General features: G+C 41.3%; 3 protein-coding genes across 3 annotated transcripts in view; 2 read left to right on the top strand and 1 right to left on the bottom strand.

The window, feature by feature from the left end:
• LOC131883632 (putative ammonium transporter 1) overlaps positions 1-2155 on the top strand; it is a 3044-nt gene extending 889 nt beyond the window's left edge. The window contains exons 2-7 of the mRNA XM_059231143.1: positions 180-304; positions 547-769; positions 840-1139; positions 1209-1367; positions 1440-1685; positions 1756-2155. Coding sequence (XP_059087126.1) covers positions 180-304; positions 547-769; positions 840-1139; positions 1209-1367; positions 1440-1685; positions 1756-2072 — 1370 coding nt within the window. The 3' untranslated portion in view covers positions 2073-2155. The remainder of the gene's footprint in view (positions 1-179; positions 305-546; positions 770-839; positions 1140-1208; positions 1368-1439; positions 1686-1755) is intronic.
• Positions 2156-7722: 5567 nt separating this feature from the next.
• LOC131883633 (uncharacterized) lies at positions 7723-13336 on the top strand. The gene is made up of 4 exons (XM_059231144.1): positions 7723-7983; positions 8078-8383; positions 8572-8878; positions 13024-13336. The coding sequence occupies exons 1-4, from the start codon at positions 7884-7886 to the stop codon at positions 13223-13225; spliced, it is 915 nt and encodes a 304-aa protein (XP_059087127.1). The 5' UTR covers positions 7723-7883; the 3' UTR covers positions 13226-13336.
• Positions 8884-9825, bottom strand: LOC131883634 (probable glutathione S-transferase 6). The gene is made up of 3 exons (XM_059231145.1): positions 9620-9825; positions 9370-9537; positions 8884-9269 (listed from the first exon to the last, which is right to left on the bottom strand). Exons 1-3 carry the CDS (start codon positions 9753-9755, stop codon positions 8920-8922), a joined length of 654 nt encoding a protein of 217 aa, XP_059087128.1. The 5' UTR covers positions 9756-9825; the 3' UTR covers positions 8884-8919.
• Positions 13337-14745: the final 1409 nt, after the last annotated feature.

The raw sequence follows: 14745 nt of genomic DNA, 5'->3' as shown, positions 1-14745 counted from the left end.
CCAATTTTTGAACGCTTATTGTCAAGAATTATAATGATTAAATGTATTTTTTGAGCAGTGATTGATCTCAGAGAAACAAGTCACCATTTTAATATTTTACCATTAAAACTTAAATATTTATCAATAACTTATGGATAGTAACAATTGATTAATAACCGTGAGCTTCCATTCTTTTTAAGGAAGCTTGGCATTCTGGCTCGTGGGCTTTGCCTTTGCCTTTGGAGATGGCAATAGCGTTATTGGGTTGACGCATTTCGCGGCCATCAATTTGCCCGAATCTCGATACACCTACATGTTTTTTCAAGTGAGCAGCAGATTTCAGGTTTACGTAAGGATTGCTCATCCAGCACCAAAAGTTCAAAGCAGACGAAGAAAATTTTGTTTTGGCTGTCGCCAATGTATTTCACTTTCTCCTTTTGTTTGAGCCCTTCTATTTCCGAAACAATCTAAGAGTGGCTTGTCTTCCATCGGAATTTCAATATTGGTTTTCCAAAACTCCCCAAAATTGTCAAAACTTCCTCGTCCATCCATTTCACAATGTTTCAGTGTACATTTGCCGCTACTTCCGCCACAATCGTATCTGGAGCCATCGCTGAAAGATGCCACTTTAATGGATATATCATCTTCAGTTGTATCATCACCGGAATCCTTTATCCCATAGCGACCCATTGGTGTTGGGCAGAAGGTGGATGGTTGGCAGAGCTTGGGTTTGTTGATTTTGCAGGAAGTGGCGTGGTTCATATGTCTGGCGGAGTGTCCGCTTTAGTTGGTAACCAATTGATTTCGCGTTTAATTAAACACTTGAAATGGTCCCTAAAGTTTTGAAGTGTTTTCCCTAGGCGCTTTTATGCTTGGGCCACGGATCGACAGATTCAAGAACAAAACATCGGAGTACATCAACGGCCATTCCACTCCTCTGGTCGCCCTGGGTGGATTTATTTTGGTAATGGGTTTCATGGCCTTCAACGCCGGATCTCAGGGCTCGATCAGTCAATATGGAGATGGAGAAGTGGTCGGGAGAGCAGTCATGTCGACATTGATCTCATGTGGAACTGGAGGTGCCATGGTGCTGTTCTTATACAAGTTCCTCGGCGGCGGAACTTGGAGTTTAACCAAAATTATCAACGGTTGCCTCGCGGGTATTGGGCCCTACACTGGACTGAATGGGCAGCTTTTCTTTACGTAATGAATTATGAAAATATCCTTAGGGATGGTTTCGGTGGCCGGTGGATGCGATGGCTACTATCCTTGGTCTGCCTTCATCGTATCGGCTCTGTCTAGTCCTCTCCATTTGACCATCTCAAGGGTTATGGTCAAATTGAGAATCGATGATCCAGTGGATGCGGTTGCCGTTCATTTTGGATCTGGTAATAATGCTTTAGATCTTCAGTAGAATGCCTCACTCGATGAGCATGCATCTGGGAATATTTAATTTGCAGGTTTCCTCGGACTGTTGGCCAGCCCAATATTCCGTAATAATGGCTTAATAGCCACGGGATCTCAAGAGTCTCTCAACATGCTCTTGTGGAACACCTTGGGAGGACTGATTCTGATTGTGTTCTATCTGGTTACGTCGGTGGTGCTTTTCTTGACTTTAGATAAGATAGGAATTTTTCGGGTCGACGCACAAGACGAGATCACTGGTTTGGATGTTATTAAACATAGCGAGAAAGCGTACGACTACGGTGAGAAAGCTTTCTATTTGAGCACTTAATTCATTAGTTTGGTTGATGTCATTGCACATGCACCTTTCAGGTCCACTTAATCACATCCTTATGACCAATCAATCGATTGGTAGGCAGGACAGTTTGGTTAACAATGAGCACAAATCTCACAGGCCCACACGGTTGGAGAGCACTTGCCTTGAAGAAAACCTCATTCATTCTTATCACTTCTCATCAGGCGAACCCGATGGCGGTGGGGAAAAGAAGAAAAACCCGCCGATATCAGTTCTGGACCATGGTCAAATTACGCAATCCAAGCCAATGGAGGAGTGGTTCTCTGGAAAAGAACATCCGCCGATAATGGCCAACGGGAAAAAAATTTCTCCCGTTATGATAAAAGTCGCATAAAACCAACACGTCATCATCAGGCTTTTGAGCTTATGTAAAATCCCCCTTCATCTAAAGAATATGTTTTTGAAAATTCCCCTGTTGTCTGATGAAATGAAATAAATGCTCACTTTTCCCCTGAAGTAGAGGGTAGCCGAAGTTGCCTAATGCCAGGATTAGTTATAGAATCTGCTTTCCAGAGCATTTCAATTTTTCACAAAGGGGATGGATCCCTGGTGAAGTATAACTATTTTTCCATTTTCATAAAATTTTAAATAATTTTCTCTCTGCTCGCAAATTATTACGAATTAATACAATTCAAAAAGGTAAAATAGTAAAATGCATTTTTTAAAATTCATTTTTACAAATTGATTTTGGTTTCCCGGTTGTTCGTTTGCCATTTGCTCAAGCAGCATCTGCCGTTTCGCCTCGTGATACCACGGGAAATCATATGGAGCTAATCGAATAAGTGACGCCCTTGTGGCGATCGTCCATGCTCAAGCTTTGGTTTAATTCAAATCGTTGTTTGTAAATGTACATCTCAATGTCGTTGCGATAGACTAAAACATAAAATATCTCAAATAGAAGAAATACTTTCAAATTTGAAAATGATTTAAGGAAATATATTTCCAAACCAAAACATGAAACAAGATGTTTGATTGGATAGCAAATAAATTGTCATAAGGATGTAACTTTGAAGTAAAAAAAAATATCTCAAGGATATAATTTTGCGAGAAACTTCCTCAACTCTGTTCTTGCAAGAAACCAAGATGTACTTATTCGGCAAAGCTCAAAAATGAAGAGTAAGATGAAGAAAAGGATCATTGAGGATATGAGAGAGGTCTCGTATTGGGAATGGTTAGAAAGGTTGGGACTGTGCAGTGTTCAGAGAAGGTACGAAAGGTATCTGATATTGTACGTTTTCAAAAGCATCCATGAGCTTTGTCCTAACCCAGGAATTAGGGTCAATTCTAGTGACCGCAGAGGCTTAATGTGCCTTTGGAGAGCACCTTCAAACCCTCAAGAATCCAGGCTAGTTAAAACAATGAAGTCCACCTCTCTTCTTTCTCGGGCTCCTTCATTGTTCAATTTGCTTCCCTCAAATATTCGTAGGGCGTATGTAGGCGTTGATCCAGTAGTGGGATTTAAATCAGACTTGGACAAGTGTTTAACTAAAATTCCTGATCAACCTTGTATTCAAGGGTTAACCACATCTAAGTCCGCAAAAAAGAAATATGTTGCTTTCTCGTGTCAAAGAGTTAGCAGTACTGATGGGAAAAGGGCAGGTAGCAAGTCATCACAGACACCCAAGTTCTACATGTTTACAAGCAAAACTTGGGCAAACTTAACCACTCCATGGCTTAACCCAAGAATAGATCAGCTGCTAACGTAGGGGCCCATATAGTTAGCTCAGGAAAAATGCAATATGGGGATTTTTTCCGTAGTTAAAGTCACATTGCCAGAAACAAACCAAGCATTGAACCAGGTAGACATTCAGAGTAGACATCATCCAACCAGCACGGAAAATAATGTTTCCACCTAACAGAGGTAGTAGTGGAGTGCGTACCCGTCACTGAGATGTCACCCTTGGAAAATGATGAATTTTCGAAGCTGCCGAGCCCCCATTGGCCAGTCTATTTTCTGATGCTCGTGTCACGTGGCCCCATAAAATTGTCTTAGCCCAAACTAGGTGTTTAAAAATGCAATAAAGGATTGAACATTTGTGCAGCTATAACAGGACTCTAAGCACAAGTTTAATTATATTGATAGAGGATATGATAACCTCTTGCGTATATTCATGATAAGTGCTATTATTGCCAGAACTGAGGCTTTTTGCATCTTTGCCTTGATTGCTTCAATAATTTGAAGTGCTTTCTTAATCGTTCAACGTTTAAGTACCTGGTTCGCGACAATACGATTCAAATCAGATTTTGCTTGTTCTTATGCTCTTGTTAAATGTATCTCGTCGAATTCTTTGGCTCAATGTTTTACCGTCTTTGATGACCAAAGTTTTGTAGTTTCACTTTCTGATAAAATTGATAGCAAATGATTTTCTTTGCATGAACTCGTTTTCAAATACATATGTAAATGTAAAGAGATCATCAGACGTCTTATTTTAAAACAGTTCGTTTCAAAATATAGTGGTGTTTGTGCCACAAATAGCGGCTGTTCTGTAGGGGAAGCAAAATCCTACTGAACTGAAATAGACGAAGTAGCGCTAGCTCATTGTATCAAAGAGTTGAAGTGTTTGAACGCAAATTTTACAAAAGTAAGGTGTGTGATCTCTCTTTTATGAAGGTTTTTATTGCGGTTTCATCAAATAAAGAACTGAGGAACAACCAAATTGTTGATTGCAAGAGACCTGTCATTGTCATGCATAATGTTTCCTCGGCTTGTCTTTCAGTTCAAGACATTAGCTGGCAAACTGAGGTGGGCCAGAGTTGAGCTCCGATGCATTCGGTCTGGGCTGAGGCATGACCCCGTCGAGATTGTGCTGGGTTACATCATAGCTCGACAATCTCGAGCTGAGCTGAGCCAGAACCTAAACCCAGCCCGAGAAAGTTTTGGCCAAATACCTTTCAGTACTTCGGTCTAGGCTGAGCCCTGGGCTAGCCCAGATGTCAAAATGTTGTCGAGTTTCGAGCTCAGTTCCAGCCCATTACACCTCTAGTTTAAACTCCAGCTCGAGCCAAAGCACCTAAAATAGGATTATCACAATTTCCGGTTTGACGAAAATCATTTGCCACAAGAATAGATAGTTTGAACGTAATTCCCAAAATGGAACAAAAAATTTGCATTGACGGCGGATTTCACTCGCTGATTGACAAATGGGAGGAAGTGTGTTCCACTCTAGAAGTTTCTCTGTTATCACTCAAGGTCGTTGTACCAAATACCAAGATGCAGAAAGCGACTTTTTTATGAAGAGAGGTCTCCTGATCAAAAAACGAAACTCCTTATCCAATCAATCGTTAAAGTTTAAATATATGAACAACAAGATCAAAGGTATTGATGTCCTACTCGGTACTTCAATTGAGAATGAACAACTGCAGAAATAGAAAAAAATATGTACAGAGGGTGAAATTAAATCCAAAAGCTTTTAACTTGTATGCAAATTCTAAACGTCCAAATCCCCTGTTGGGCCATTTCGAGTCAACGACGAATCGGTAACTCGCCCAGGAGAATTGGCCAATTTACTTGGCGAGCACTTTTGGTCCGTGTTTTCGTCTCCATCATAGCGTAATATTGTCACTACAGAGACCAAAGCTGCTAATTACGACCCTCACTCAATAGTTCATATGACGGTTGATGAACACAATGTTACCAAAGCAATTCAGTCCCTCAAACAAAGTAGCTCTCCTAGTCCTGATGGTGTGACCGTACAATTCCTGAAGCGTACCTCTAAATTAGTTGCACCACTCTTAGCCAACCTGTTGAATCCGGTCTTTGGTGGATGGAAAGGTACCAGAGCAACTCACATCGGCACACATTGTCCCAATTTACAAAGGAGGGGACCGAAGTCTCCCAACGAATTACCGTCCCATATCACTGACGTCAAACGTTGTCAAAGTTGACGGAGGACTGGGAGACACGAGCTCCAAGGGACTCAAGAATCATTGTATTCTGCGAAATTCCAAAAATAATCAATCAAGTCAGGGCAGCACTTCCTCCCCCAACGTCTCTGGGTACTTCTGGATGTTCATCTTGACCCCCGTGCTCCAAAAAGACAAGTGGGTTCCTCCTAACACGTTTGCGGACGGGTTTGATAGAGGCCGGTGTTCGGATGGTCTTGACTCTCTTACGCGTCCTATCACCCATGTGGCCCAAATCCTCAACCCCTCTTGCCTGGAAAAATTTGGCTCCTCCTTGGCGATCTTGGACGCCGTCCAGCCTAATCTGTTGAGGGCCATGATGGTCTCTCTTGTCTCGGAGATCTGTTTTTGACAAGTCTGTGCCATGGTCGGTCGTCTTTACAAGGCCACTGTGTCGTTGAATTAAAGCCGTTTCCCTTTTTCAAGTACCGCGTTGGATAGTGTGAAATATCTTTTAAACAGCGTATTAAATAAAATCGATAAATTTAAAACTCGGGGAATGGTGATCAAACGAAAAGTTATCACACTTGAGCCTGTCTAAGGTGTGTGTGCGGGCTATTGGCCTCATATCTTCATTGAGCATAACCCATCCAAGTAATCCAGATTCGAACACAAGAAGCCCCATCCACTGGCAATGATATTGGTCGAGATCTCCTCTTTATCTTCGTTTGATGGGTGTTGGAGACACATGACCACAAACAGGCGTCAGATCGGGATTTGGGGGCGGATTCAAAAGGGCCGAGAATGGGATAAAATCAAGGTGTTTCGCAGGGGAATCGTTTGTCAGGCGGCCTTTGGCTTTAAGGGACATGGAATCGACCCAGGCCGCCCAATGTAACATTTGGCATTCTACGACAAAGGCAGAGAGATGTAGAAGAAGAGGTGACCCAAGCCTGGGGGCTCATCAGAGTTGACAGAGGTCGGACTAGTCTTCATATTAGGTAACATGGATCCTGAGCTTGATCCTTGTAATTACCCTGAGGAGGGCTTCAGTCAGGCAGGACATGGAATAGGGTCCCTCTCTTGATCCCAGAGGTCCCCAATCAATATCCAAACGTTCAAGCCTCTGTGCGCAATCAATTCATTCCGTCTAGAGGTCAAACCTTCCCCAAATGGCCCAAGAACAATCGGTTTATTTTCGTTACTGAGCTAGTGCACATTTCAGCCACCAGTCACCTCTAGTGTTTCTAGGTGATGCCCATTGGGGCAGACTGCAGACCCTTGAATTATGCAGCATTCAATGAAGACATGAACGTCATCTTACTCTTTATATTTCTAAATGCCTCCATGGCCTTTGCCCCAATCCAGGTATTGAACACTCCCGAAGTGACAGAAGAGGCATTACATGAACCACCCGACATATGGCGAGTTCGTCGGACAGCAAACTCTGAAAGAGCCATAAGGCCTCTTCTGTTTTGAATAGAGCTCCACCTCTCAACAACTTTTTGCTTGTACCTCTTTGACGATTCTACGTATTAGATGAGCCCTTAAACGAGACCTGCATCGTTTCCTGCAAACTGTACCAGACCAGCCCTATGTTCTGGGTGCATCAAACCGGCAGGTATAAAATTCGTTAGCAGACCAATTTTCTTACAAAACATGACATTACTGCCTGGGAAATTATACCAAAGTATCGGTTAAAAAAACGTAAACCTTCTTATAAAAAATATTCCGATTTGTATTCAAGTACTAACTAAGTGTTATTAAATTCTACCTAAAGTTTTTGTTTTAAATTACACTGTAGATCAAAAATGTTTAGGTGTGTAAGTTTTTCGTGGGAGCTAGAGTCTCAAAAGTCAATAAAATTAAGGTTTTTTAGAAATGGGAAAATTGCGATTTTGTAAGGTGGGAAAGTACTTATTTGTGCAACCTTCAATCCATCTAATTGTAGGGTACTACTGGGTGGCTGGACATGCTTGAACTTAACAACTATCGTTCCATTCTAGTCACCAAGAACACCTTTTTGGAGTTATGTGTTGTGACAATCACATTACTAGTGCCAAGGTTTTCATATGGCTGTAGGACAAGGTTCCCCCCAACTGCTTATTTCGTACGCAAACAAACGGGGAAAAGTCCAAGGTAGCAGATACGTACGTACCTACAAAGAGGGCAAAGAATACGTGAATGTTTTCTTCGAACCAGCTCTTCTTTATCAACAAAGCTTGGCAAGTTCACTTCAGTATCAGATCTCTGAAAGTTGGTAGAACAAAGTGTCGGGCAAATTGTCGTTTACCATCGTACGATGACTTCAGACGAGAAACCAAGCTCTCTGTGGAGTTTTGGTTACGGAAGTAACATGGATGTGATTGCCCTTGAGAAAAAGAAGCATGTCAAAGTCTTGGGTGAGATAATCCATATTTGCCCTCACACGAAGTGACATTTACGTCCAATACTGAAGGTTGAATAATGCCCCAAGATTACAAAATGTGCTTCCAGATCATACCCCAGCCATCTTGAAAGACTTTAACCTTACTTTCGGTACTCCTGGAATGCCCTGGGTTGAGCCGGCATATGCCAGCATATCCCCAGCCAAAGGCTCAGAAGTCCATGGAGTCGCATTCTTAATGACGCAAGAATCTTTGGACGAGCTGAACAGGACAGAGCTTGGATACAATCAAGCCGAAGTCACGTTGAAAGCCTATGATGGCCGAGATTTGGCCGGGTTTGTTTACGCCCCCAAGAACGGATGGCCCGATAAGGACCTGCTGCCATCTTCGAGATACCTTGGTGTTCTGATAAAAGGTAAGACAGGCAGCTGACCTCAATTGGAGTGTTCGAGAAACTACCCGAAATCAGTTTTATTTCTTATGGAGGAATGCGGTATCCAAGATGTTGATATAGAGACGTCTTAAGTTGATGGATTTCACTGAGCCACGCAAGTTTTGACACGCTGAACAGTCAACCTCTATTTCTTGCTTTCCTTGTGTCAGGCGCCAATCAGGCTGGTTTGGAAAAAGAATACATTAAACGACTTGAATCTCATCCAACGTATTCCCCACCTGATTGGCTAATTCAATTGAGAAAGTTACGCCCTAATCCCGAAGAACTACCCCCCATTACGGTGGACGAACTGGCTCAACACGCGTCTCAAGAAAACGGCCTGTGGGTGGGTTGTCTTGGGTACGTGGTTAAACTGAACAAGAGCCAATGGGCGTTGGGAGCCCATCGGGGGCGTGATGTGACAACCAGGACCTTAATGCAATTCCATGGCATTCCTCTGGATGATAATGACGACAAGTAAGTCTATTCATATTGTTTGTATTCATTCTTTGCAACATTTAGAATGGATAGCTGGGCCGTTTCGTGAGATATTCAGCAATCTTGGGTTGATTCTTCACAGTATTGTACACCCCATAAGTCAAAGGATGGTTCTTGATCAATTTGTTGATCGCTTCTAAAACGTGTCCAAATCCAAAACCAGTCATGACCTCTTTGGTTAAAAAAAGGTCAATCAGATTGAAGATAGCGATATCGCCGTAGCTCAGTTTGTTGCCTGTGATGAACTTCCCACCCCGGTTCTTCAAGAGATTCTCGCTGATACTCAGAATTGTTGTCAAGTTGTTGTCAACGAAACCCTGAACGGCTGCGGGTTTCGAAGATTCATCTTTATTCTTGATTTCAAAGAGCTCTGTAACACAAAATATGAGTGAAGTGTTGGTATCATACCTATTTGTGGAAGGGTGATTAGTCAGTAGTAGTCACTTCATTCATTCACCAAAGATACTTACTTGGGGCGATATCGGACACTGCGTCGACAATTGCATCCGCTCGAGCTTGTTCGATATCAGTATTCCCAGCCAGACCAGCTTTTTTGGCAACAAATCGTGCAATCGTCAAGGATTGTCCAATTACTTCCCCGTCCCAATGCAGTACGGGTAGAGACCGGAAAGGCATAGCTACAGTCCAGAAACACAAGTCAAATTAGATGTCCACGTTAAGCTATTTGAGACTTGTACGTTATACCAACGGGCGACTTACAATCTTTCTTGGGTCCCCATTTGTCGCTGGCAACGAGTTCCTCCTGATAGGAGATCCCTTTAGCCTCCAAAATGAGCCTGATGAGCTCAGCTCGTCCTCGAAGAGGGAAGTAAGCCAATTTCACGGAGGGAGCCATTTGAAATGAAAGAAACAGTCGGTTTGATAGGTCGCTTAAAACTGGTGTGAAGAAGAACGTGTGCGTTGGTTTATATTGCCTTTCTGTAGTTTGTCAGGTGAAGCTGAACCCGGGTGAATGAGTACGTACATTTGTCGTACAGTCAAAGACCTTGTGGCGTACAGCGTCAACTCTACATGATGAAAGCTTCTCGAAACACATCGACACGCATAAGTTTTGAAAGTCTCAACTAAAGGAAGGATAATGAACTGATACCAAGTTTAGGTCTAAGAAACATTCAAATATTATTCCCATTCGTTTTGTTCTATATTAGTTGAACTACACTGATTATAACTCTTTTCGGAGAAATTTCGGCTTCGTTTAAGGAGCAACTCTGATTCTATGGAGCCATAACCGAATGTACAGTCGTTTAATCTATCTTGGTTTGGAAACTTGTATGCTAAGAAACGTAAATATCGGTAAAAGATTAACTGAAACGTGTTGCCTGATAAACGTAAGACTTGGCAAGATAGGGGCTGATAACGTGTTGAATCGGCAGGAAAAACTTCACTTTACAAAGTTGTTGAGGAAACATCATCCAAATACCTTGACAAAACAAAGCGAACTCAAGTGTAAAGCATACTAAGGCTAGGCTGAGTTTATATCAATTATTGATTTAAAGTTTGTCATTCTCAGAGAGAACGTTTTGTCAGAAGACGAAGCGGTGCTAAAACTATGGAGAGGCCCTACCTGAAGGAGAGGTCGCCTCTCGTCCGCCGTATTATTGTATAGTGCTCTAATAGATCGATTTTAATTCTTAGACTTGAACCACAACCGCATTTAGTAAGCTTACAAGTAAAAAAGAGAAAAGAAAAATGTTCAACACATAATAATGCCAAAGTTTTTTTGGCCAGTAAATGTGTATTAAAACAAGCCCCGATACNATCGATTTTAATTCTTAGACTTGAACCACAACCGCATTTAGTAAGCTTACAAGTAAAAAAGAGAAAAGAAAAATGTTCAACACATAATAATGCCAAAGTTTTTTTGGCCAGTAAATGTGTATTAAAACAAGCCCCGATACTTCGAAAACATTTGTTCAATCTAAAGTTATAGGCCTAATGTCATCTATACTAGATTTGCCCTCGTAGTTAAGATTGAAAGGTTACTGAGTGACATTTATGAAGTAAAGCAGGTGCCCAAGGCCCCATTTATGGGCCGTTCCTTTTCCTACTCTTCGTTGACCCTCTTCAAAAGCTTAGTATTATTGCCAGTCTCTTTTCTTATGCTGACGATACAAAGTTAGTTTTTGGTGGGAATGGCCAAGATTCCAGTAGCTTGGCAAAGGACATATATAGAATGGACTCTTGGGTTGCAAAGAGTAATATGGCCCTGAACGGAATGAAACTTCGCTCAATGGCCTTTGGGTCGACGACATTAGACTCTTCATTAGTAGATAATGGAGTTCATGATAATCAGCAGGTTGTGTCCATTAAATATGAAGGGATAATCCTCCAAAGTCATGGAAAGTTCGATGAGCATATCCAGTTGAAATTTGACAAAGCTTTTCAAACCTGTGGTTGGATCTATCGGACGTTTTATAGTGATAGTGTCACTATGGTAAATATCTTCAATGCGATTGTCCAACCACATCTTGAATATATTTCACCTATTTGTTCCAACTAGTTTTACAGGCTTGTATGTAAAAGGTTGAATAGGCCAAAAAAATATTCATTGTTGAGCTTGCTTCCTCAAAATATTAATAGGAGTTATGTGGCCGTTGATCCATTAGGAATTTTTTAAGTCAGGCTTCATGAAATAAATGCTTGATATTGTCAAATCTCGCATTCATTTAGCAGTTCAGCAATTTCACCCGCAGGAGCAATTATGCTCATGGTGCATATTTATGACCTCAAATGATAGATATCGATCTTGCCAGCCATTAACTTTTGCTCAAGGGCATCATTTTCTTGCGTAGAAACAGTAGGAACCCTTCCCCAGGCAGTTCGATCTCAATAAAAGCTAATCAAATGCCTCGGCTTTCTTTTCTCCCTTCCATTGCAAGTCTGTGACGCAAAAGCTTTCGCTGACAGGTTTCAAAAAGAAAAGAGTACAGCACGAGATCAAAGTGCGTTTTTTCAGTATGTAAGCGATTTGGCCACACTAAGCGTTGTGGCGAAACATGAAATAAGTCGGGTTAATTATTGATGAACGGCAATGTTGTAGGGTAGTTTCTTGAAGACGTTGGTCAAAAACATACTCGCCCGGTGAGGGAATCTAAGGAGTAGTAATCAAGGTTCGACAAATGTTGATGAAGTCATTAAGGAGAAACCAAGCTCGAACTGTCACTAGGGAACTTAGGAATAGCTACTTCTTGGCCAAGCCAACAAAGTTGTAGTCTAGTCATTTATTCAACTTTGTCTGCCGTGACCAACAATTCCTGTTGTTTTTACTTTCAAGGAAGGACTTGTTTAGCTGACAACCCACGTCATTTTTATTCCACAAATGACTTGACCATTGCCAATATGAAAACAAATTCCATGACTATTAGATACTGGGCAAGCGTCAAGTGGTGATTTGCCGAACGATTTTTTGTTTAAACCCACACTAAAGGCTTCAAACGAAAAGGTTATCTCGGAAACGTTCCTTTCTTGGGAAACTTTGCTTTTCTCGCTTTATTGAGTGTGTAAAAGAAAACCAGATTTCTATAGTTTTCCGCGTCGTTGAAACTAACAGATCTGGATGATCTGGAACGAAACAAAATGCTCTTCCTTCAAGGCCATACAAAGCACGACTTTTTAGAGATGATTTAGAAAACCTAATCAAGAACCTGAGAGTGAAATTTCAAACATCCACGAGCTTAAAATAGTCGAAGGGAAATGGATAGCTTTCTGTTATCCCCATAACTGGAATACTAACTTGAGACATTAAGACAGATTGTCCATTATTAATGCAAAACAAGACTGAAAACGTATTGTCCAAAGGGATCAAGCTCGCATACACACGTGGTAAGAATCAAACTCCAAAACAAGGTGGATTTTTGGTTCCGTCCCAACCCACTCGAATCTATGGTTTCTCAGTGTGACCATAGAAAGTAACATAATAAACGTTTAATTCAGGATATTTCAAGTGTTTCCAGGCAATCATTCCATCAAAGGACTAGTTTGCTTTGTTTAACATCCTGAAAAGGGCAATCGATGCCTTATCTAATCCCTTGACTTGATTGAGCAACTAACGTTTCGCCATAACTGCTTTCGAATGCACTTTCTCTACTTCTTTTATCTTATAGAGGCCGTCCACCCTATCCTCTGGTGACTGATTTGAATCCCAATGAGCTGGAATACGTCACTCGTTGGTTGGATTTTTATCAAGTGGGCAAATCCACCGATGGTACCGACAACCTTGGCGAAATCATTGGATATATCCCGGATTTCTTGGCTCAACAGAAGTCCGGAAAGACCGCGTTTCAACTGCCTCCGATTCCATCATAAATGCATAACAGATTACTCGTACTTGTCAATCTTGTTTCCCTGTCATGCAACAATGGAAAGAGAAACATTGCACAACAATTACGTGCCTGGGATTAAAAGTGTAACGATAAATGTTTTGTGACGTCGTCACGTTGAAATGTTTTTTTCCAGACGCTCTGTCACAACCCCGGTCACATTGAGAGTTGCATGTGGAGTGGCGACCTTTATGATGTCCAGTGTTTGGGATTACCACGCACACCAGTTCCTCTTCCTGATCTTGAATGTTCTCCAAGAACACACATTTCCACTAATCCGCAACACTTGTGGAGAAATCTATTCAAAACGTTACAATGGCCTGAGATAAAAAAAGGCGATTCGAGAAAAAAATGAACTCCACTCAGTTTGATGTTTGCTAAAAGAAGGGCAGGCCTTCTACTCAGAAGTCTACTTCATCATCATCATCATCATCATCATCATCTAGTACGGTAGCTGAAGAATGAATGAAAAAGAAATTGCTAGCAAATAGGATTCGGTTCCCTCCTGAATTTGACATCTATCAAAGTTTAGCAACTGTTTTTTATTTGATCCATGTCTTCTTCTTTGATGTTCTATGCGGAACTTGTGGATTCGGACTAGTGAAGAATCAGAACGAAACTTCATTCATTGTAATGGCTTCAAAGGCTGCTGAGTGGGCTTATAACACGTGGTTGTGAGAACGTTTCCTCGACCGTGATCAAGGCAAAGACTGATTCATGAGACCTCAGATTTCGCCTTGGAACATGACTGAGTGAAGCCATTTATCGACTAATAGAGATCGGTCCAGTGAAAAGCAATGGACCTCACATTCACCGACCAGATCACCTTTGGTGGGGCGTGTGTGAAATAATGATAATGAAGTACTCAAGATAAGGCACATATTTTCCTTAGACTAGTATCCCAAAACTGATTTACTGATGGGCACTTCATTCGTAAGTGTTAACTTAATCGAAGCAATGTTTCCATGCTTGAATTAGGGAGAGAAAGGTCCTTGGACTAAATCGTCTCCTCAAAGAGTGAAGAGGAATCAAAAAAAAATCCTGTCACTTTTTATTTTTATTTTTTTTCGTTTCAGTTTTGATGAAATTTCATTCAAAACAAGAATTGGTAAATGGCAACTAATGAAAAATAAGAACCTAACAATTTGACGGGTGAATCAACAATCTGTTATTGAGTTTACTGTTGGAGCACAATTTTGATTCTGATAAATTTCCATTTGCATTATGGACAATAATGCCCACCTACGTATGTCAATAACTACACGGAGCTGAAGTGTCAGGTTTCACTGCAGGCTTCGACCTTTCGATAGTTAATTGCTTGCCTTTTAGTGTCTTTCCAAACTTTCTTGTTAATCATTGACCAATCCACAACCCTCATAGGGTTACAAATTTCTTTCGAGACGTTGTCAGTAATAAAATAGGGGCTATAAACGCAATTAACAATAAATTTGTCGAAAAAAAGAATGTTAAAACCTTTTTCGCTTTCATCTTACAATTAAGCAAACG

The sequence above is a fragment of the Tigriopus californicus genome, chromosome 7, assembly GCF_007210705.1.
Source record: "Tigriopus californicus strain San Diego chromosome 7, Tcal_SD_v2.1, whole genome shotgun sequence".
NCBI classification, from domain to species: domain Eukaryota; kingdom Metazoa; phylum Arthropoda; class Copepoda; order Harpacticoida; family Harpacticidae; genus Tigriopus; species Tigriopus californicus.
Note: the sequence above shows the minus strand (reverse complement) of the source record. Positions and strands in the feature narration are given on the sequence as shown.

Coding starts and splice junctions, on each gene's coding strand:
- LOC131883634 (XM_059231145.1), bottom strand. CDS start 9,755: ATGGCTCCCTCCGTGAAATTGGCTTACTTCCCTCTTCGAGGACGAGCT. Junction 9,538..9,619: donor ATGGGGACCCAAGAAAGATT/GTAAGTCGCCCG, acceptor TCTGGACTGTAG/CTATGCCTTTCCGGTCTCTA. Junction 9,270..9,369: donor AGTGTCCGATATCGCCCCAA/GTAAGTATCTTT, acceptor TTTGTGTTACAG/AGCTCTTTGAAATCAAGAAT.
- LOC131883633 (XM_059231144.1), top strand. CDS start 7,884: ATGACTTCAGACGAGAAACCAAGCTCTCTGTGGAGTTTTGGTTACGGA. Junction 7,984..8,077: donor GAAGCATGTCAAAGTCTTGG/GTGAGATAATCC, acceptor ATGTGCTTCCAG/ATCATACCCCAGCCATCTTG. Junction 8,879..13,023: donor CTGGATGATAATGACGACAA/GTAAGTCTATTC, acceptor TTTATCTTATAG/AGGCCGTCCACCCTATCCTC.